The sequence below is a fragment of the Poeciliopsis prolifica genome, unplaced genomic scaffold (assembly GCF_027474105.1).
Source record: "Poeciliopsis prolifica strain line A6 unplaced genomic scaffold, Auburn_PproV2 SCAFFOLD011, whole genome shotgun sequence".
Lineage (NCBI taxonomy): Eukaryota > Metazoa > Chordata > Actinopteri > Cyprinodontiformes > Poeciliidae > Poeciliopsis > Poeciliopsis prolifica.
This window is the reverse complement of record NW_026562386.1, coordinates 10,709,385-10,732,941: the sequence shown is the minus strand read 5'-3', so window position 1 is coordinate 10,732,941 and position 23,557 is coordinate 10,709,385. Positions and strand designations below refer to the sequence as shown.

Sequence of the window (23,557 nt, the reverse complement as noted above, 5' to 3'; positions counted from 1 at the left end):
GGAAATATAGAGTTGGATATGGGCTAGAGAGAAAAATATGAAAAAAAAAGAAAACAGGAAAAAGAGAAATGGTCTCTGTAAGTGCAGCAGCACAGACGCACAGACTTGTGAGTCGGCCTGCAAGACAGCATGAGCTGCCTATTTGTCAGCATTGATCAACCCATTAAGGGGCTGTGGTGGGAAGCATATTGGTTTTGGGGGCCAAAGGGACATCGAGAGACAAAGATAAAGCAAAAAAAAAAAAAAAATGGTGTACAGGTTTGGAGTGGTTGAACTTTCAGACAACACACATCTGTAGGACGATAAGAAGTGTTGTCTTCATCCACAGCATTTCTGTTGTTAAATTTGCTGTGAGCAGTTGTAAGGTGGTTGATGTCATTTGTCTCAAAGCATCTCTGGAGGCCATGATGTATGTTGTCTCCACTCCTTGTCAATGCAGTACTAATAAGAAGCTAGCTGGTGTCTCATAAATAGAATGTCACTTGTCATTTTCCTCAGTATGTGTGTTTGTGTGTGTTTGCGTAGATTTGTGTGTGTGCACAAAGAGTGGGTGGTAGGTCTTGGCCCAAGGGAAAAACAAGCAGCCTCTTCGCCCAGCCTCTGATGAATTCATATAATTAACTCTGCCTTGATCTGTTGGCTAATCCTGCACTCAGTAATAAGGGATTAAAATGTCACCTAAGCCACCTGCTGTTATTGAGCCCCAAGACTTTTGTGCCTCTGTGTGTGTTGCAGTACGTCAGAGGGGGGAAAAAAAGGAGAGGGAAAGACTATAAAAGTAAAGTGAACTTAAAAATGTTTGTGCAGCAACCTCACTTGTTAGAAGCATTCCAGCTGTCCGTTCAATAAAATGTTTGCAGAGGAGGCTAAAGAGCTGCTCAGAGAAAGATCTATACACCAGCCATATGCATGTGAGTGCTATTTACAGGTGCACAGTTGGGCATAAAGCTCAACGCCATAATTTGGCAGGAAGCTGAAGTTGTAGTAGATTCGCTCTGAAAACGTCGTCAGAATCTTGAAAAAGGGACATAAAAGTAGTTTTGCGTTTGTTTTGTTTTTTTGCCTCCTTATCACCTCCTTGGATCGAGTAAAGAAAAAGTAGACTGAGGTAGAGAATTGCCAATTGGTTGGCAAACAGCCTGCAGACCAACGACCTGGCTGCCATGTCTGCCTGCTAGCTACCTCCACTTTGTTGCTTAGCAACTCCAAGTGTACTTTTGGGTTAGTAAATGACTCTTGTTGCTGCAGCACCTCAGGGGCAACTAATGAAGCCCTCTGACCAGTCACTGCCGTTTAAGACCTGAAAGCTGAATGATCACAGGATAGGGATTTTGGGAGCATCATAAATCTCATAATATTCCTTTTCTGCCCCGACTTCAAACTGCTATGACTACATATAAAAATCTAAGCATAACATATCTTGTGAACCCCCAATAGTCTATATGACACTCACTCTGTGAGTATCATACTGTCAGGCAGTAGTTTCTGTCTGACTACTATGAATTCCTCCTCGGACCTTATCTTAGATTTACATGTAAGCATATTCACTGCAGTATTGAAAATAGACATACCATATTTTCTGGACTGTAAGTCACAGTTTTTTTCATAGTTTGGCTGGGGGTGTGACTTGTATTCCAGAGCAATTTATGTGTGGAAATTAACACATCATTATATTATATCACATGTTGTTTTCATACTAAACCGCAAGAGGGCGCTCTAGGCCTGTGTCATTCTACTTTCGGAGTTAACAGAGTTGTTTACAAGCGACACCAAGCTTGAAGATTTCATTGCGTGTAGTGATTTGGAGTGACACGGATGGTTTAGTAAACTTGTTAGCATGTTTTTATGCTATAGATATCTGAATAACTCTTGATATGTTATGCTAACTTACCAGGCACGTTCTCAGTTCGTTCTTCATATGTCATGTAACGTTAACATACCATACAATTATTCAGCCTGTTGTTGCCTCTATTCTATTTTTATTGCCTTTCAAGATGACATGTCTGTTCTTGGTGTTGGATTTTATTAAATAGATTTCCCTCAAAAATGCGACATATATTCCGGTGCTACTTATATGTGTATTTTTCTTCTTTATTATGCATTTTATGGCTGGTGCAACTTATACACCTGAGCAACTTATAGTCCGGAAAATACGATAATAAAAGTCCCTCCAAAGAAGCAGTAAACACACATTTGTTTTTTTTTTTTTTTTTTTTTTTTTTTTTATGTATCCCTTTTTCCAATAGCTTTCAGTTCAGTAAGTGGCATAATTTAAGCATTTAAGGAGTTCTGTAAGATTACAAAGACAATGTCATTGGGGTACAATTTTATGTTTTCCTTTCAATCTAATTTCTTTATTAGTGAAGACATAGTAGTCAGACTGAACACAATGAAGAATGTGACTGATTTCCCATGGCAATTAAAACTGAAGCTGGTTTTGCATTTTCCTTTTTGAAATTAATGTTTCATTTTAAAGGCATGTTTTAGGCTGATCTAAGAAATTTAATAAGATTACATGTTCACTGCAGACCAAAGAATAGGAAAAATTCAAAATTTATATGTAATTTTTATTTTTATTGACACAAAAAAAGCAATTAAAAAACATGACATTTATGTGCTATTACACTCCAGTACAGTAGCTTCAAACAAAGACACGTTTTGCATTCAAGACTCCTCTTTGATTGCCCAAAGATGAAGACAGTCATTCACCAAAAAAAAAAAATAAAACAAAAAAACACATCAGAATGGCTTACCTGCTGATCACATTGTGAGAAGCGGTGTACAACATGATGAAGTTTAATTAACTTTTCTGTTGAAAAGTTATGAATTGATCCTTTTGTTGTCAACTCAGTTATTTATACATTTATGACCTACTTTTCAGCAGATATTAATACTACATAAAACCTTTATTTTCCGTTCAAACCTTTCTGCACTAACCTTTGATAATGTGTTTGTTTTTTTGACAAACTTTATTCTAGTGTTAATGCGTAATGCCAGGGTAGTGCAATACGTCACCATATGTGGAGCCATGTCCATGCATGCTCTGCATTCTGGGTCTACATTTTGCCATGTTTTCAGTTTTTGTCAAGTGTTGTCAAATGCTGTATTGCCTGAAGGCACAACATCCACAACGTCGTCCTGCAGCTGACTGATCTGAGTGGGCACTGTTACCGACAGAAAACCTGGTCAAAATGTCTAGTTAAAAAGACAGACTCACTAAAGCCTGAAGTACAAAGAAAAACAATGCCAGACTTGATATGTGGAGGCACTCTTTGTACGCTGCAATTATGCGGCATGACTCTAAACTTTAAAACTGTTTTCTCTTGAAACTCTATCAAGAAAGAACTTATCCAGGTTTTATTTTTAACAGGTTCCATTTTTTATGTTAGCTTCCAAACATTTTGGTCTCACTTCTACATCAAATTTTCTCAAAGCTTGATCTTCATCCTACTGTTAACCTTTCAGAAAGTGTTTTATTGCTGTGCTGCACCTAGGCTCTCAATAGCTCCAGGGAGAAGAACGATGGCCACACCAGGTAGAATAGACTGACCATGCCGTTGCCTTAATGGGTGTGAGGTGCAGAAGGGCGTAGAGAGACAAGCCAGACTAAGTGCAGAAGAAATTGTAGAGGGTCAGGGATGAGCAGACTGTAGTTGGTGACTGTAAGTCTGGACCCAGTAGTGGACAGAAGAGCAAGGGCCAGTCAGAAAAGACCACTCCCAGTGAGGCTGGGAGTGGCTGATGTAATGATATTAATCTCCCAAGTGCCATCTGATATCCAGTGTGGCTCTGTCATTGAAAAGTGCTAATTCTGCTGAACTGTGAGGGGAATTCAGGCTCTCTGGAGACTTTGTCCTGGATTAATGAAAGACACTGGCATTGAGCTTTGCACAGACTTATCTGTTTTACATCATTGTCACCGTTTAATTCCTGTGCCTATCACACAATGCAGAGCAGACATGGGACACTGACACCAGAAACACTGCCATTTGATTTTTTTTTTCACACTTTGTATATTGTAAAGTTACCTCTTGTTGTGTCTGGTTAAACTGTAATTTCCTTTCTCTTCCTTTTTGCTTCTCCAGATGAACCGACCCATTCAGGTGAAGCCAGCCGACAGCGAAGGACGGGGAGGTAATTAACCTTCGTCGAGTCTCTGGTGAACAACTCCTAAAAAAAACACACTCACAAACGCACAAGTACCGTACTCTGGTATAACACTCATGCAATCCTTAATATTCTGCTCTCACCTTAGACACACACTGGGAGTTAGTAGAGTTCCCCATAATATAGGTCACTTGCTTCTATTGACTTCCCATCTGCACCAGCAGAGGAGCTGTCTCAAGTTTTACAGCCATAGAAAAAAAACTTTTGAGGCAAAGCAGAAAGGGACACAAAGTGAAAGCGAAAAAAAAAACAAAGGAACGGAGTGAAAAAATGCAGGACCTCCACAAGGCTATGTCTACAGTCTTAGCCTACTCCAGAGAGGGATAGATACTCAAACACACTGAAAAGTATAAATGCATTGTGGAACAAAATTAATTATCTACAATATTTACACCTAGAGTTTGCTAGGATTTTATATGTGTCGTTCTCCACTTGCAAGTGATATTAAAAGTTTTTGTTCTTCTTTTGCTGTCGCAGTCTGATCTCTAGAAAATCTGCGCATTTCAACAACATTCCTATAGAAGCTGCTCAGACAGTATTGATTTGAGTGTGCTGTAGATACTGTGCTTCCACAACTAAGTGACCATCAGTACTCAGTGTATCTATGCTTATTCTTTATGTACATAAAAAATCAGTATGTGATCTACCTAGAAAATAAAAGTATGATTGCAGACAACCACTGTAAACGTAAGAGGTTTAGGTTTCAAAACAATAAATTATACCAATTTATTTTTCTGTGTAAAACAATGTATGTTCTAAAAAAACATTCCAGTTGTCATTTTCTAGTCTGAAAGAGGTTATGGTTATATTGGCAGAAAAGATACAGTACCTTGCAAAAGTATTCATTCCATTTTTTCTGAATTTTTCAAATTATACATATGAATTTCAATTTGTTTTTCTGTGATTGGAGGGATTGCATGTGTAAAAATCGTCTTTCAAACTTTGCCACAAATTCTCAATTAGAAGTTTCAGCTATGTCTAAGTAACTTTAAAACATGAAAATACTTTCGTATAAAAGCTTAAGTTTATCTCTTATTGCATATTTAGATTTTTGTCTTGCAAGAATTTCAACATCTACATAACATGTTTTTACAGCCTCCAACATGTTATCATTCCAGATTTGTCCTGTTGCATACTTTGGTGAATAAAAAAGCACAAGCATGAACATGAGCTTTTTGTACATGAGCTTTTTGTACATGAGCTTTTTGAAACACCTCTGTGTTTCACTGTGATGATGCATGTGTGTGCATGTGTGTGCGCTTTAGGATGATGTAGTTTACTGTGACGCATAGCGTTACCAAAATGTTACACTTTGGACTTGTCTGACCGGAGCACATTTTTTTCCATTTGTCATCAACTATCAAGGACTGTTTCAGATTTTCAAGTGGATACTTTGACTAAATTGATGTAACAACTGAATGTGATCTGATCTAAACCATTCCTTTGTAGTTCTGGTTGTAAATAGGATTGGCATCTTCCATCTTAACTCCGACAGGGTTTCTTTTCCTTGCTGAAGAAAAGCATCACAACGGCATGATGCTGCGAGTGTTATGTTTTACCACGGGAATTGTATGTTTAGAATGATGTGACGTAAAAAAGTTCAGATTTGAGTACATCTCAAGTGAGCACCATCTTCATGTTTGCTGTGTCCCCTACATGGCTTGTTACAAACTGGAAACATGTGGCTCTTTCAACACTTTTTTTTATTAATGTTGTCTCACCAGTTTTGTGAAGTGTGTGACTAATAGTTTTCATGAGACTGACTTGAGCCATTGATCTCTGCAGATTCTCTAAAAATCACCCACTGGGTGATAAACACACTCTGTTTTCTGATTAATACTGTCCTTGGTAGACCTGTCTGATTAGGTTGACAGTCATGCTGTTGTAGATTTGCTGTTTTGCAAACATATTAAGTTATATGTTCTATTTCCAAAGATGGACACAACATCCACAATGCTATGTGGATGTTGTGGATGATCACTGAAATGTTTTTAATTGTTTAATATTGTTTACAAACTAACCCTGCTTTAAACTTCTCCACAACTTTATCCCTGGCCTATCTTATGTCTTCCCTTTTTTTTATAGTGCTGTTCATTCAATAATGTTCTCCAACAAACATGATGCCTACACAGAACAGCTAGACTTGTACCAGGAAAAAAAAAAAAAGATACACTTATGGGCTTTATTCACCGATTGGGTAAGCACTGTTGGCAGCTGGCTGCACTGGAATGTAAACTGAGGTGTCTGATGAGAATAAATACATATGTCAAACACAGTTTCAAGATTTGTATTTCTAGAATAGAATAATGTAATGAAAACAAATAGCAATAGTATCATTTTAAATTAATCAATGAATTATATTTACTATAGTTACAGACCTTATTTTGGTTAATAAGGTCATTATTTGCTGTACAATCTGGGTAGAGTCTTTGAAGAAAAATAGCATGTTTACATGATGACTTTAGGTAATCACATAGAAATCTATCACCACATACAGATAGTTTGCAGATTAAGATTATTGATAAACACATTTAAAAAAAAACATGGTGTACTGCTAAGTTATTTAAAGCTTCAATCTTGTTAAATTATGCAAGTCAATTTTGGCTCTGTTCTGAATCTGTTTCATGGCCTCCTTCCTATATTTTTAGTCTGACTGACACTGCGATTGACTTGATCATTCTGGAGCCATTTGTGACTAACATAACTGAGGTTAATATGGATTAAACCAGCTAAAGATTCACATGGGTTGAATAGAATCGAATTGCATCGTTCTCTGTAAGCCCTGTGATTTCATTTTAAAATGGTGCTTTAGACTGCCTGGGTCATATTAGTCTCAGCCACTTTGTTGATTTATGTGGTCAAGTGTGAATGAGATGGTTCATTTCCTTTGCCACACACACCCCAATGTAGATCTTATTTTTGTCATGGGGACACTTTAATTAACGGCCATCTAAAAACAGGCAAAGTCTGACCGACAAGGCCTGGGAGAGAGCCAATCGGCATTCTCACCAAGATAAATTGGATCTCTGGGCTTAAGAGGGGAGGATGGATTGGGTCCCAGTATCAATTACTGCCCCTTTTTTGAGAGAAAGAGAAAGGAGATGAACAGGCAGCGTGAATGAAATACAGAGGGTTCTTTCATTGGCACAACTCCTGCTAGTCTGTCAGATGAACTTTCTATATAGGAGGACAGGATAGGACAGAGCGCAAAATGAAATAAGACCGAGCAGACAGGCCCCAACAGAGATATTGAGCGTTAATGGCAACAGGAAGTCAGCAGACAAGGCAGAAGAGGTAAACCACAGTCACAGCTGACAATGAAATGAGATTTACTATGAAGGCTTGTGGTTAAAAGAAAATAGACAGCCCAGCGAGGTTTGACTAAGGGAGAAAAAGTATATCGGGATTCATCTTTGGAAATCTGGTGACCAGTCAGGCACCAGTCCCAGTGGAGCCACAAGGCTGTCAAACCTGAGGCTGAACCAGGACATTTGCACCTCGAGAAGAGAGTCACATTTATCACTACAAAGATATCAGCAATTATCTGTCATGGAAAGCTGTGCAGGGTCTCGATTACGTGCCTGTGCAGGTATTAGGGCCCATTACTCCATTTCGACGCTCCAGTAGCCCCTCTTTTGTTCACTCTGCCCCTGCGAGACACCGTTTCTCTGGGGATATGGGAGTGTCAGGATAAGAAGTAAAACCGGTGCTCATAAAATGGTGGGGAGGACGAAGGGGAGAGTTGGCAGCTCACAATCCTGCTACTCGGCTGCCATTGTGGATCACAGGGCTGATTCTCCGGCTGTCTATTTCAATGACTCACGTCTTGCTTCATTTTTCTCCTTGGATTTACACGACAGAATGGAGCACAGGAGAGAAGCCCTGCAGCTCTTAAATCTATTTCTGTCCCTTGAGTCAATTGACCTCTTCTCCACAAATGCCATTTCTACCAGTTTTTCTGCATCGTTTTTATTTATAATTTCACCTAAGCGATACTTAGAGAAACATACTAAAGTGGTCCTTTGATTGGTGCTCTACAGGCATAGGAGAACATGTGTCTTGAATCATGTTTGTTACTGCACAGAACAATCGCAAAAGCTCAAAAGGAAGCTTCCCCTAGTTTCCTTTCTTGCTATGTTTAATGTTTATCCCAGGCCAAATAGAGAAGATAGCCCAAGTGATACAGAAAGGAGTCAGCACAAGGGCCACGGAGCAATGCAAAAGAGTGAACGATGAAAAATAGAAAGAGCGAGAAGGCAAGAGACGACAGGATGAGAAAGTTAACGGAGGGTGATGGAGGCAGCTGAGTGAATCTCAGCAGTAAATCATCTCAGAGCCGCCCCATCCCTATCTCCACCTCGCCAGGAATCTTTTTCCCCCTGACCTTGTCTGCTGCTGTGTCTGAGAAGAAAAGATGGGGCAAGATTATCTATGATTGGAGATGGCCATTATCTAAACACAATCTTGGAGCCAGGTCCCACTCCTCATACCACTGCTATGCGACAGGAGACCACACTGATGAGAAGGATGATGGGTCAGCCAGCCACACTCTCCGTTTTTATTAACTTTGATAAGATGTTTTCAACACTGCCCTGAAATGCAATCCCTATCAGGGTTGACTTTTTCACAATGGACCTCGCAGCATTTTTGAATGTATGATTTTCTCACCTTGTTTTATTAGTTAACCACTCTTTGATTTGATTTGGCACTCATACCAGGAATATTTCAGTGTTTACATGTAATACCCTACAACCCGAGGGAAACCTTTTTAAAAGCTCATTCTTATCCTTTGGCTGACTGGCTGAAAGGAGACTTTATAAGAGTGTCATGTTTGTCCCTGCCAACCTACTGCCCTTCAGAAAGTTGACCTCAGTTGGGCAGCAAAGAGATTGGCTGGGCCTTAAGATGCTACACACTGTGCTGCCATGCCATCCTTCAGCAGGCTGGGAGGAGTGAAGGCTGCTGGCTGTCTCACTTTGCAGGCCGCATGCAGGGGCTGACTGGGGGCATTTCACACCCCAAGAGCCGAGCACACCACTTTACATGCAAATGAGGCCAAAAGATCCCTCTGTGCCTCTGGACACAGTTGTGTAAAAATCACAAAGAATTCTGAAAGTTTTTGTCAGTGCTGCAGTTTTTGCCAAGTTAAGAAGAGACATGATGACAGAGAATGCATGAGTTTTCATAATGGAGTTTGAAAGGTTTTCACTTAAATATTTAAACTCTATGATTTGGTTCTGCTTAAAAATAAAAATGTTTAGAAAAAACATAACAAAGAAAGGAGTTACCATTTAGGTTTAAGCCTAAATGATTCTGTTATTTTATGGCCCTCTATCTCAAAATCCATCAAGCAGAAATTGTGACAATCTGAGTGTTTTTCCACTATAGTACATCCTGTTTCAGAATGTTTGATAGATTTTTAATGTACATAATTACAATTAATTATTCTTTATCTATGGATCTTCATCATGTCTATTTTTGTTCTTCTCTGGCTAATCTAATTACAAGTTTGTGTTAACAGATGTGACATGCTCACTGAATGGATTTTGTGGCTGTCAAAATGAATAAAGAAAATACATTGTACTTCTTGTAACATTACTATTTGATATTTCTCTGTTTCTGTTGTTAAAACACTGATTTCTTGTGTAATGTCCAAACTCGGTATTAGGTAAGAATTGGGTCCCACCCACTTTTTTAAAACTCTTCTTAAGAGCGTCAAAGATCATCAATAATTATACCATAATTTTAATGTTGCTGTTTTCCCCCCTCAGACATGAGGGTTAGTGTTAGTCATTTTGTGGCAGAATCCTCTAGTGTGTGATAAAATATTTTGAGAGGTCTAACAGCTTGTAATATTGTGTAACAGTTTATAGTGCAAGGATGGAAAAAATTTGTGAAGCACAAGTGATAAAGCCTGATTTGGTGCTACAGAATTCATATGATGCATGCAAATAACTGTAAGCAGCTATGAGTTTAGAAAATTTACTGAAGAAGGAGAAAAGTTAATTTGAAATGGGATAGGAAAGGATTCAGGATTTCTGAATTTCACTGTGTTTGTCAATCTGGATGCAGCCCTTGTTAAAAGTTATTTTACAAAATGCAGTGGCTTTCAATAGTGTACAACTTTTGAAGAAAATTTGGGAATTCTGAGATACTGACTTTATTATGGCAAATATTCTCTGAAATAAACAGACATAAAACACTTTTCAACAGCTTGTTACAACAATCTGGTTGTGTAAGTGTGTTAACTAGCTTAAATTCAGCCTTAAATTAAAAATTTCCACAGCAGATACTCAGATATTTGTTTATACAGCCATGATTTCAAGAGGGCTGCTGGGTGCCTATCTGGTGAGGTTTCCTGGGGGTCAAACAGTTTTTTGAAACAGGCCAGTAAACCAAGATAAAATTTTATTTAAAACAAATGGGTCATTAGGGAGATTTTGAGAACATTGCATCTCTAAATAACTTTGGAGAAAAGATTTACTTTTTATAGGAACGTCCAACATCAGTGGTCTGCAACCTGTGGCTCAGAAGCCGCAGGTTGCACACACAAGATTGATGCTTTTCTCGCTGGAATTAAGTGCTAACACTTGTGTGCATGCACATGTGTGCATATGTGTGAGCTTGACTTTGACTTGTAGCAGACCTCCCAGGCAGCAGCATACCAGCATTGGGTATTCTAATGAGTCTTTCAGAAGCATAATATCTTTGTTGTGCTGCCTAAAACATTACTCCACATTTGAAATGTACCCAGCGGTCTATTATGCATTTTCTATCATTGGATGCAGCTGTCCATGCTTTGTGAACACTTGCTGCAACCAAGCTTCCCGACTATCCTGCCTGAGGCCAATAACTGATAGAAACATGTGAAAAAAGGAAGTAAATATTTACTGTGACAGTGGGGCAGCAGAATTACTCTTTAAAGAGAATATACCCATTATTGGCAAGCAGCAGCTGAAACTTTTTTTAGAATTTGCTTTAGAGCAACTGATTCTTTCCTTGAAGAGACCAAAAGAGGAAAAGTTTCTGAACAAAGATTAAAAAGAAAGTTATAAAGAGAGCAAAAGAGAAACAAAAGGAAAAGAAAGCAAAATAAAAGAACAATCTATATGCATATACTGTAGTCTACAACACAAGTAGCACTTTATTCCATTGAGAGAAGCATCAATCTTGACAGCATATGGCGTCTGTGCAAAATCCATTAATTTTTAATATACCGGGTGCTGAAATGAAAAGGCTTCCTGAGACAAGCAATTGTCAGATGTCAGTAGTGTTTTGATAACTTTTTTGATCTCCCTTTTTATTTGCATTCATAAAATGGGGCTGTCCACATGACACCTCAGTTTGGACATGGCTGAAGACTGACATGGAACCATTTTCCACACAATTGCCTCCACCTTCAGTCTGGAGAATAGAAAGCGGGGGTGGAAAAAGGCAGAAGGAGATGTATAGATGACAGTGCCTGTGGATGTGTATTGGCTGCTGCCTGAAAATAAAAATCTACAGTTTTATCATCAACATTCTCTAGGCATTGTGGCACACTTTATCATTTTTATGGACAACATAAAAGTATTTGTTGACAGGAAACCTGATGTATGTGTATAATATCAATGTCATATTACTTTGAAAATATATATAATAGAATACACCCATCTGAACATTGATTCTTTAATGGAGTTTGAGTTTAAAAGACTCGAGCCAAGCTTTAACCATGTGCTCAGACATTATTGTTTTAAAGAAGTGTTATTGTTTGAAGAGCAGATTACAAAGGTCTCTTCAGCATAGAGGACAAAAGTGCTATAAAACTCAAATGTTCTCTCGCTCTGCGTTTAAGCTCTGTTTGAGGGATAAAATGAGCCCTCCTCAATGCGAGCTAAGCACAAAGAGGTCAAACGGTCGACTCAATGAATTTCGTCTTGCTTCTGTATCCATAGGAAGGTCCTCACCCCTCTTAATGCAAATACATGACTCTACTTCAGAAAAGAGCCCTTTATTTTCCCGCTTTTGATAGAATACTCATTGGTCCTGTTTGAAGTCATCACATCTTTTTTTTTTTTTTTTTTGCTGGGGGTGTACGACAGAATATTTATTCGTATTCGTAAAATGGCAAATTAAAGCTTATGAATGGCCACTGGAGACAAGAGGGAACATGGAAAATACTATATGAGCTTCTTAGGAGGCAGGTGCAAAGTGGACTAATTAATAGCAATCTATATACTGGCCGGGGCATGCAGAGGGCCAACTGAGACTCTCTCAGGTCCGGCAATGAAAAGATACCAGCTCCAAATTCATTTTCTCACTGCAGCTCTCCCAAAGGAAGGCGGCAAAGTACACTCACACTTCCTTTAATGCATTCACTGGGGTGTGATTTATTTCTGCGTTTGCCAGCGCATTTGGAAAGTTCATTACCTTGCTCATGGCTTGTTAATTAGCCTTGTAAAGCTGCCATTAGATCCTCTCAGGCCAGGACTCAGATGAGACTTTTGTCCCAAAACATTAACATTGTGCAGAAGGCGTGTAAAGGTGCACTATGCCCATTTAGGTTGTAATGTGTACATCTTGGTAAAAACATGAACAGTGGAGAGCAGAACTCTAGCAAATGCATACACCTTTAAAACCATGGATGTTGTTCAGGGTCTTTTTTATTCCTTTCCCACATGTTTACTTTTTTATCAGAGAAGCTTTCCACCAATGCATACCAATGCAGCTAGATATTAATTTTCTTGACAGTCTTTGTTGAATTCTGCTCAAAATGGCAGTCTGTCGAGATCTCCTCAGGGTTTCTTAAACACTGAGGTTCCAAAAGGAGAGCAGCAGTGTTAGCTTCTGCTTGTGGGCTGGTGAAATCATTTTGCGAGAGGCAGAATTACAGAAAAATTTACTGACACTTTTGGAACAATCAGTCTATGGAGAAGTTAATTTGTGCTGCCAATATGAGTTTTTATTAGAATATTATAGAAAAGGAAAATGAGACAATTTCACTACAGAAAAAACAGGAAACCCTGGTTCTTTATTTTTAGAACAGCTGCATCTAATGGGGCCTGGCAGGTACAGGAGGTGTCACATCTGTTGAGGCCCAAGTGATGCTCCAGCCCTCTGCTCCTCCCCACTCCTTGCCCGCTTCCCACCAGTCAAATGACTCACGATCAAGATCAACAGTGTCATTTCTAATAAACTCTTCTTCCTCTTCCTGCCACTTTCACTCAGCCCTGTTCATAGTTTCTTGCTAGTAGCCATTTCGTTTCACAACACAGTGAAATAGGAGATGCATAATGTAAAAGATGTGAAGAAGATGAATGCTCTGTCTAATGCCAAGGCACCGGTAGGATTAATTGGAACATTGCAGCTACCTGACTGGTTGGAAATTTTGTGTTATACAGTCCATAGGTCTAGGGAAGAGTTCAACGCTCTAAAACTGGGGAAGGATTTGCTTTTCAAAGAGATACTCATTTTAATCTCTCTAAGCATTTGTTGAAAATACAAACAATGAAGTAAATTTCACTCTTTATTCCAGACTGTATTTTTAAATTTTATTATATACATTTTAAATTTGATGCAGCAGTGAAAAACAATTTGTTTGATAGAGATGTGACAATGTTGACTATTTTACCAGAAACTGCAAAGCATTTTAATGTCGAAGTGTGTTTTTCATATTTGTACTTTAATGTAATATTTTACAGTATGTGCAAAAAGATAAACGTAAACTGTATTTTTCTAAAAAAAAAGAGCATATCTCAAGTTAATATGCCCATTGATTAATTCACCTATGACTACCAAAAACATAATATTATCTAAGTGCAAATTGGCTAATTTTATCTGAGTGAGAGATCCATGAGGCATTCCCAGGGCTGCATCTTAGTTTTTATCTTTGTGCAAGTTTTTTTGTTTTGACTGTATTTGTCCTTTATATGATTTAATCCAAACCATTTCACTGTACCTCTAGCTGTATGTTTCATGTCATTGTCCTCCTGCAAATTAACTTTTTCTTTTGTGTTTTGCTGCTTCTAAAGTTTTCTTTCAATATTGTCTTTTACTTAGCTTAGTCTATGACTAGCTTCACTGTGGGAATCATGTTTTTTATTTGATGAGCAGTGTTAAGTTTCTTCCACAGATGATTTATTGAATGTAGGTTAGAAAGTTCAGTTTTAGGTGTATATGACCAAAACTTTGTTCATGTTTGCTGATTCCTGAATATTGCTTGTGGCCAAGGACCTAATTATTATTATTTTTTTTTCCCAGCACAGGGTTTCATATTGCCTCCTTTCATAAAGGCCAAATGTGTGCTCTGCTGGTAATGCTCTTTTTTCCCAGTGTGTCAGTTTAGGTTGGAGGCCATGTTTTGTTCTTGTTCAGAGCTGCGTAAAACTTCCCCATAGCCTAGTCCGTGAACTGTCTGGTGCATTTCTTTCACTTTACAGTGCTGATCGTTCATTGATGTTCTCTAACAAACATTTGAGGCCTTCACAGAGCATCTAAATTCACAATGTAAACAAAATACACAAAAATCCTTACTATATAAATTGATAGTGCTGGATTTTACTCAGAAGTTCACCAGTAAAAGGGTTTTATTATATGTTCAAAGCACAATTTAAACATTTTATTTGGAAATTACTTTGAAACAATTTTTTCGTTCAACTTTCATAACTAATGCACGACTTTGTTAATTTTTCAACAAACTATGAAAAAGTGCAAGCAGAATAAATACTTTTGCAAGGTATCCTACTCATGTATGGAAGCCATACAGATGTCTGTTAGCTTTTATTTTACATAAGAACCTCCGAAACACGGCAGACTTTAAAAACTCCATTGTTCACCTTGTACATGAAGTTTGCTGTTGTTTATTATAATGCTTACTATTTGGGTGATAAAAATGTACATGTTGTTGTTGGATGTTTCCTCACCGACAATCAAAGAGCTTGCCTGCTCCTGCAAAATATTACCCTTCTTACTTTTAGAAGGAATCTGCAGCTCTCCCAACTTTGTCTGTATCAGACATCAATACAGAAGACTTGAATAGATTAGTAGATGCAGGAATAAATCATAGATTGGGGGGGTTGGGCAGGGAAGTGAAATGCTCGACAACAGTGAGATCAACAACAGCAGCAGCAGCAGCAGCAGCAACAACACAGCAGACTGCTGATAAAAAAAGCCTCTGCAGAATGGTGCCATCAGCTCTTGCATTTCTTTCTTCTCTTCTTTTCTATCCTCCTTCCCTTTCTCCTTCTCTTCTCCCAATCCAGAAGACAGGAAGCTGTTTGTAGGAATGCTCGGCAAGCAACAGAGTGAGGACGATGTCCGGCGGCTGTTTGAGACCTTCGGCCAGATTGAGGAGTGCACCGTCCTTCGAGGGCCTGATGGGGCCAGTAAGGGTCAGAGCCCACACGCCTCCTGCTCTTTCTCTCCCCTGCTTATCTTTCTTAATCCCTATCTATTTATCTTTTTTTCTGTTCTTTGCATTTTCAGAGATATTGTCTTCCTGTGCTGAATTCATCATCATTGTCTGCAATGCTCTCTGAATAACTCATGCTCCCCTTCAGCTACTCAGTTTTTTTTCATATTCTGCCTTTTATGCGTCGCACTTGCATTTCTATCATATCTCATTGTCACCACACTCTGACACCTTCTTTCCCCCACTTTCTTTTGTGTGTATTGTTTTCTCCATTTCATTTTCTCACCCCATCCCCTGCTCCTTTCTCCCTCTTTTGGTATTTCATTCGTCATCTTTTCCGTTTGTTGTCTCTTGATCACAGTCGCTCGTCTCATCCTGGGCTTACACTCGCGTAGCAGCTTGTTTCTCTGCACCACCTCTCTTCCTGCTCTTCGTGTTATCTGAAAAGTGGAGAGGTGTAATCATGTTTGTTTCCCACACTCCCATCATCCCTCCCCAGAGATTGTTATTGGACAATATTGTCCTACTGTAAATAAAGCACCGTTTCTGAGCTCTGCTGCTGTCACTCACTTCTTGACAGATTCAAGCTCATGTCTGTGGCCTACATTGTATTTAGGTAGGAGAGAATAGTCGAATTAAAGATAATTTTAAAATATGGGAATGATTTTGCTCTTCTTGTCATGGCCCTCTGTTCCCAATTCTGACAAAATCTGAACTAATCATTCCCATCTGCTGTTCTAGTGTTATTGCGAATTCACCTTTAAAAAGATGTGTGGGAAGGTTCCTAACTGGTGAGACATTGACCGCTCTGGTGTCAAATGTACAAATATACCAAATAAAAAAAGTATTTTTCAAATTTTACCTTAATCAAAACATTTAGTTGCTTTAAAAGCTTTCAATTATTATTTAATCAATTCAATATTGCTCAGCAATATGATTGCAAAAGAAGAATATTTTATATCAGGCCAAATTTCATTTTTCAAGAATGTAATTTTTTTTGGCTGAGCTCCAGTTTTTTTACTATAATTCAAAATCATGTCTGATCTTATCTTTATTTCTATATGGCCCATCCTTCTCTGTCTCTTTGTTGTAAAAATCATCCTTGTTCACCTTCATTTGTAAAAGTCTGGCTGTGTTGCTAATCGCCAAGGAGGAGTTGTGTATGTTTTCATTTCTTTCACGTGTAGAAGAAGAGCAGCATGGTATTTTCTGCCTCACCCTGTGCATTACTTCTGTTTGTTTTTTTTTACCGATTAGTGAAACTGAATATATCACACACATCCTTTGAATATATCAGACAGACTGGAACGTCAGGACATGTTGTTCATGTGTAATGAAATATGTGTATTGGCAACAAAAAGCAGACAACAACGGGCGTGCCCCAAGTGCCTGCATCTGTCAGTGTGTGTGAGGCACAGCTCAGTACTGCCTCACCTGAAATTATGCAGAAAACAAATTTACAGAATAGTCAAGTGAACAAATTAATTTCCTGTACTATATTATAGCATTTTACTTGTCATAACAGATGAGGCGTTGACAGTACACAACTGAGCAGGAACTAGCTCTGACTTCATTTCAACCAGATTGCAATGACTTGATTTTTCACCATCTAAATGTCGGTAGCTAAGTTTATAACTCCAACAGGAACTAGTTCTTAATCACTGAATGTACAGTATTTCGTCTCAAAGGAAGCTTAAAAATAAAAATGCAATACCATGATGTCATTGACCAATTAACATCTTGATTTGTGACCTTCCCCCGATGAGAACATTTACATCTGATTAATTACTTTTTCTCTTTTTGCTCATTTAAACTTTCAGTACGGGTGAATTAAATAACAGCTGCACTCATTCACATCTTTATTACAGTGTCATAATTTTTCACTGAAAAAGGTTTATTAAGACCACTTTTATATGTTAGTCTACTTCAGAATAATAGTGTTGGTGTTTCTTTTTGATGACGTCCTTAATCTGTTTATACGTATCAGTTGACAAAGTCTTCACCGTGTAAGCTGAAGACAAAGCTATATGTGCTTTTCTTTTGGCAGTGCTTACCTTCACAATGATTTAAGAGAAAAGTGACAGAGCACTTTAAGCTGCTGCTTTAGTACTCTCCTTTTCTCTTCCAGAGTTGCAAGCTCACTTCCACCAAGAATCAGCAAACAGAACATTATCTATTAGGTTGGATTACTTGGACATGTGCCTTTTGTTTTTACTGTTAAATTTAACACAAAGACAATGGCGTCATAGCTAAGTTTAAAGAAGAGGAGGGCCATGCAAGACTGCCTGTGTGCTTAACACAAGCTCTCATCGTGGCCGACAAAAAGCACTGCGTTTGTTTTCTACAAAAAGTTTCAAACATTGTTTTTTTTTTCATTCACTCCTTTTTTTGTCAAGGTTAGTTATGCTCACTTCAAATTTGTCGTGAAAAACCGTGTCATTCAGTTAAAAGTTATAAAACAAATTAGCATCACAAATAAACACATTTATGCACAGCAATGGATTCTCAAGATACTGATCTGAATTTCCACCTCTTATTCTGTCTCCTGAATTAGATTTATTTATGAATCTGCGCAGATCTCTGAAAATGAAGGAAGGTAGGATGCATGAGGTGATGAAGTGTAAATTCTAGACAAAGCATAATTACCGTATACAAAATTGCACACCTGCATCGGTGCCTACATCTGTTCATTTCATTGTTAATCCCGGGTCTGTTGCTGTCTTTAGCCCATCCAGCCCACCATGTTTCTGTTTTTGCCTTCTTGCTTCTGGTTTCCCCCCACTCCCTTTCTCTTTGTCTGTTTAGATGCCTCAAGCTGATTGACAGCATATAAACTAAAATAAAGCCCATGCGGCGGTGTCAGATAGGAACTAGTTTTTCTCCTTGTTTGTGCTTTCACTCATTTTCACCTTCCTGCACCTCACACCTCGACTCTTCTTTTCTTTCCTCACGTGCTGTGTTTTCCCTGGTTTAGTGTATGTTGATGTTATCACTGACTAGAGCACTCCTGCTTTTTCGAATTTCATTGTTATGAAATGAGGAGAGTAAAAACACAGTATTAACTATGAATGCCACAATCATACAAAGATTGCATACATAGGTATCTAGTTCTATCACTGCCCGTGCAACAGTCCCACGCAATCATTACCGGATGTTACGGCAAATTATTTTGCCAGCCGCCTCACTCAGGATGAGGTTCCCATAATTTGAGTGAGACAGACCTTGAAATTGACAGCGCTATCTGTTCCACGGCTGAGGCTTTGTCCCTGTTGATGTAAATTTATGCTACTCAGAGGCTTTTCAGCACCCCTCTTCACCCAGTAAAAAGGCCGAGAAGTTTAACATCCATCTCTCTATGGTGCTGCTCCTCAAAGTACTTTCAAAGTGCAACACTTGCTGCCAGAGTTGAATAGAGCCCTGAATTGTCAGCAATAATAGAGAGATGGCTTTTAGGTCTATAATTAAGTTGTGTTATAAATGTCAGCCATCCAGAGGGATGGAATTCATGCATACATATTATTACCCCGGGAATTCAAAAGGCAGCGCAGATCCTCTCGCTTGAAAGCAATACAATTTCTTTTTTTCCCCCAAATGCGCTCTGAACCACCAAATACCAAAACTTAAATGTGTACTATAATTTCTGAGGTCATAGCACTTCTAGTTCTTTTGTCCCATAACATTGTTTATTTATTTAAATTTTAGCAGAAAATGCATAGTTGTGGCACTGTCTTTTGATGAGAAATTGGAGGACATTATACATTCAACATGGTATTCCACTTTTTGTGGGAGCCAAGCCTGGCAGTTTTGTTTGGCCTCAGTTGCTGGCATCACTTGAACATCAGCACAATATATAGCAGCCTTGTAAAGAAAGTAACAGTGAAGTTATTTTTCCTCTAAAGGATCAAATATTTTTTTAGCTAAATCAAATCCCCATGTTTTATCTCTGCTGCAAAGGTTAAATGTGTTTGTTGGAGAAGGTCTTCAAAGAGAGCATTAAAGTCAAATGGTACACAGTAGCCTGATGCATTTCAGTTGGACAAATGAAGACCTTTCCTGCCTCTACCCGGAGGGGTGTTCGAGTGAAGTAAAAAGGGTGCTGGAGTGCTGTGACAGAATCAAAGGCTTCTTTGACTCTTCTGTTTGCCTCTGTAGATCTCTACATCTTTGAGGGCATTTTCCAGCGTAGAAAACACATGGCCTTTACCACTCACCATGTTTCCACATGCAGTGATTTAAAAATGTTTACCCATGAATGCATATCATTTGTATTTTCACACAAATTAATTATTTGTTGTCGTGTTTAGAAAACCAAAAGCTGACCCCATGATATAATATCTCAGAATAATAATCCTGAATCCACCTAAGAATGAAATAGTTAAATAAATTAGGACTCCTTCAGCTATGCAGAATATATATTTGAACATGTATATCAACATTTTGCATGCATGGATATTTTTATATCAAACAAGGACTGAACCCAGGGAAAGCCTTTGATTCTAGATCACTGGCTCCAATTAAATTCATGCAAAGTAAATAAAATCAAAACAATAAAAATGAGTACATTTCTTTTTCTCAATGTTTCAAGTCACTGGTTTTTATTTTTGCTGTTGTTTTTAGTGCTTTCTCATTCAGGTGCATGTCTTTACATTAAATTAACAAAAAATAATATATTTTAGTCCTTTAATTAAAAAAAAGAAATTTTATTACAAAAGAGTGGCTGTTTGATGAAAAGTTCTTAAGGCCTCGACTGCAACGTGAGTCGGAGCTCGAAGAGTCACTGCACACCAGCATGTTTGGAAAATGAGCAGTAAACTGCATTTCATGTGTAAAGCTACTAATGAACCAGAAAAATCAGATTACTTCAGCAGAAAATGGAAGAACTGTTCCATTTTTGTCAAAAGTCTTCTTTTCAGCTGAAAGTCCATTTTACATTGCATTTTTTGTTCAAGATCCCTGAGCCCAGAGGGACAGAGAGGTTGATAATCTAACTTGCTTGAGGTCCATGGTGAAGTTTCAGTCAGTGATGAAATATAATTTCCTGGTGTTTGTCCAAAAGCCCAAATCCAGCCCAGCTGTCTTCCAGGAAGTTTTAGAACACCTCATCCTTCCTTCTGCTGCCAGGGTATATGGAGATGCTAATTTCATGTTCCAGCTGGGCTTGGCAAAAGTACCACTGGCAAACGTAACAATATCTGATTTAGTGACCATAGTATAAGGTTGCTTGACAGGCCAGAAAACTAGTCCAATCTGAACCGGTCCAAAATCTATGACGCATCAGAACCAATTATGCAAATTTAATGTCCACCTTTTAAGTCATCTGGGCTTTTTAAAACCCTCAGCACTGCCACAGGATAATCACACTGATGCTGTAAGACAAGCTTAAGGAGACTTAACCAAGTACTGATACATATTATATTAGCTATAAGCCAAAATAATCAAGGTAAGAAAAGTAAACCCTAAGAATATGCAACTGCCTTTGCAATGAATCGATGTACCGGTAGATGAGTGTTTAATTTTTGTATTGATTTACTGAAACCTTTATAATGGCATTCTAATTTATTGAGATTCATCTTCTGAATCATCCTGTCACAATGTATATTTATTCAGTCTTACCAAAGACGATAATCAGCTTGAAATATACTTATATCATCTAACTAGTGTAGAGTTCCAGAATTATTCAAAGCCTGCTCCCTTGTGGTCAACCACTTCTGTTGACCACAAGGGAGCAGGCAAATCTGTTCAGTTTGATTTTTCTGCCTCAGCTAAACAACACCTTTAATATGATTTGAATCCTCTATAAACTCACCTAATTCTTTCCTCTGTGAGCCGAGAGACGATTAGAAAGGCAGATCACAATAGTATGCCTTTGCATAATCTGTTTTATGAGTGACTGTGCACAAATCCCACTATGTAAATATTGAACAGATAAATAATGACAGACACGCTAAGACAGTAAATGCTCTGGCTTTAGTTTTTAAAGCCGACAGGGGTCAAAACAGAAATGGACAGGAAGAAGAATGTCCCAGGCAGCTAATGCCTTCTTTGTGGTAACACTGATTTAACACAAAACACAAATGATAGAATATGTTAACAAATCAGGAAAGTAAATGATACCATAAAGTCAGTGGTGATGAATAGTGTTTTCTCTATGCAATTCAAAGCCATTTTACTGACATGTCCATCTCTTTGTGTGTGTGTACAGGCTGTGCCTTTGTCAAGTTCTCGAGCCACGCAGAAGCGCAAGCCGCCATCAACAGTTTGCATGGTGGACAAACTATGCCTGTAAGTATCAGAGTCTGTGCTCGTTCTGTATTGCAAACTTTCCACTTTTTACCCCAGATAACGCAATGTCACCAACCTGTCTGTGCTAATTGTTTTCTCTGTGGTTCTGACGAACACTTCCAAAAAGCTAAGACTACAGTCGAATACAGATTTTCAAAATGTAATAGAATCTTTGTCCTTCTATTCCTTTGGAAAGTCAAACATTATGGCAAGAAAAACACTCAAACGTGTAACAAATACCCTCTGCATACACATATTTGTGGTCACCATAGTTACTCAAACCACATCATGAGCCAAGATTCAAACACATTTTACCAATGTGTTACTGCCAGAGTCAGCATCTGGTGCTTTAAAATAAACAGCAGGAGGCTGTATATCTGTTTTTTTCACTCAATGACTATATCCTCCTGTGGTTCAAGCTATTTTCTGGCAAAAAAAAATAATATTTACATCAAAAATCTTGAAGGAAAATGAGGGCAGCATGCTACAAAGGGATTTCTGAATGTGTTTTGGTTGTCACTGAGCAAATCATAGTTTGATTCCAAAGTCAGGACATGGGGTGATTTTGTAGAATGTCAGCAGGACAGAAATCATTTTGGTAGACAATTAGTTCTGATATCAGAGATTTGTTTTAATTGTGGGAAAAAGTAGAGAAGTATTTTAGCTAACCCTAAATTGTTATAAAGCTTAAAAATGCCAATTTTCTTCCACTCATTATTCATAAAATTAGGTGTTTAGGAAAGGATTTTAGGTGGGATTTTGTTCAGAGAAATTGTGCAGGGCTAGGATGTTTTTGTTTTTATTAATCAATAGAAGAATAAATATGCTTTTAAAAAAATTGCCATTTAGTTAAGCTGTGAAGTAGTACACAACTTGTGTTTTGCATGGAAGTGAATGCAGCATATAATGATCTATGTCGCGCTCATCTTCTCTCACTTGTTTATGCAGTAACAGGAAGTAGGTAGAGAAAGGCAAAACATTTATGATGATGTTATATAATTAAACAATGGATGACAGAATTGCAAGTCAAGTTGAATAATGGTTTTGAAAGTGGACAGAGGTAAACATTAAAAATTCTAAAGTCAACAAATATCTAAGGGGAAATAATTCACCTGAGGAAGTGAGAGAAAAAAACATCTGAAAATGGGTAGTTGTTACTTTATTTTGTTGTTTACAGTATTGCCTTTTTTGGCTAATCTTGCTAAATTCAGACTGGAGGGACATTATAATAACATTTCCACGAAAAGTCATTTAATGTTAACAGTGCCAAAGATGGAGCTTAAACACTTATTACTGTAGAACTAAATCACATGCATTTCAACATTACATGTTCTGTTGAATAAGTGTTATTTTTTCCCAACATACTTGCATGACTTAGAAGAGTATTAAGTGTAAAGCTGCTGATTTTATATCAGTAAAATTTACAGACGTCTTTGTTTATGTGTGGATGGCTCACCTTTTTACATGACCATGGTTTACAATACACAATATGTAGTTTGATGATGAACAGAAAAAATATTATTTATCAAGATTTATATTGACAAACTTAAGCAGCTCGTTAGAAGGTCCAGGACAATTGCACATTTCTATTAGCGTAATCCCAGTCTAAAATTTCTCATACCTCTATAAATCTAAATTGCTGCTGTCAGATTTGGGTTTGGGTTGATATTTAGAATGAAATTAAATGAAGTAAAATGTCAAAGAAACAAGTTCAAATTA

The 23,557-nt window shown here is 38.0% G+C and overlaps 1 protein-coding gene across 5 annotated transcripts in view; it reads left to right on the top strand.

Annotated features, from left to right (window-relative positions):
- The window catches only part of celf6 (CUGBP Elav-like family member 6), a 152,353-nt gene that overhangs the window by 94,424 nt on the left and 34,372 nt on the right, over positions 1-23,557 (top strand). For all 5 annotated transcript variants that reach the window (XM_055036604.1, XM_055036602.1, XM_055036603.1 and 2 more), the window contains exons 3-5: positions 4,086-4,134; positions 15,408-15,536; positions 21,759-21,838. In XM_055036604.1, the coding sequence (XP_054892579.1) occupies positions 4,086-4,134; positions 15,408-15,536; positions 21,759-21,838 (258 nt within the window). The remainder of the gene's footprint in view (positions 1-4,085; positions 4,135-15,407; positions 15,537-21,758; positions 21,839-23,557) is intronic.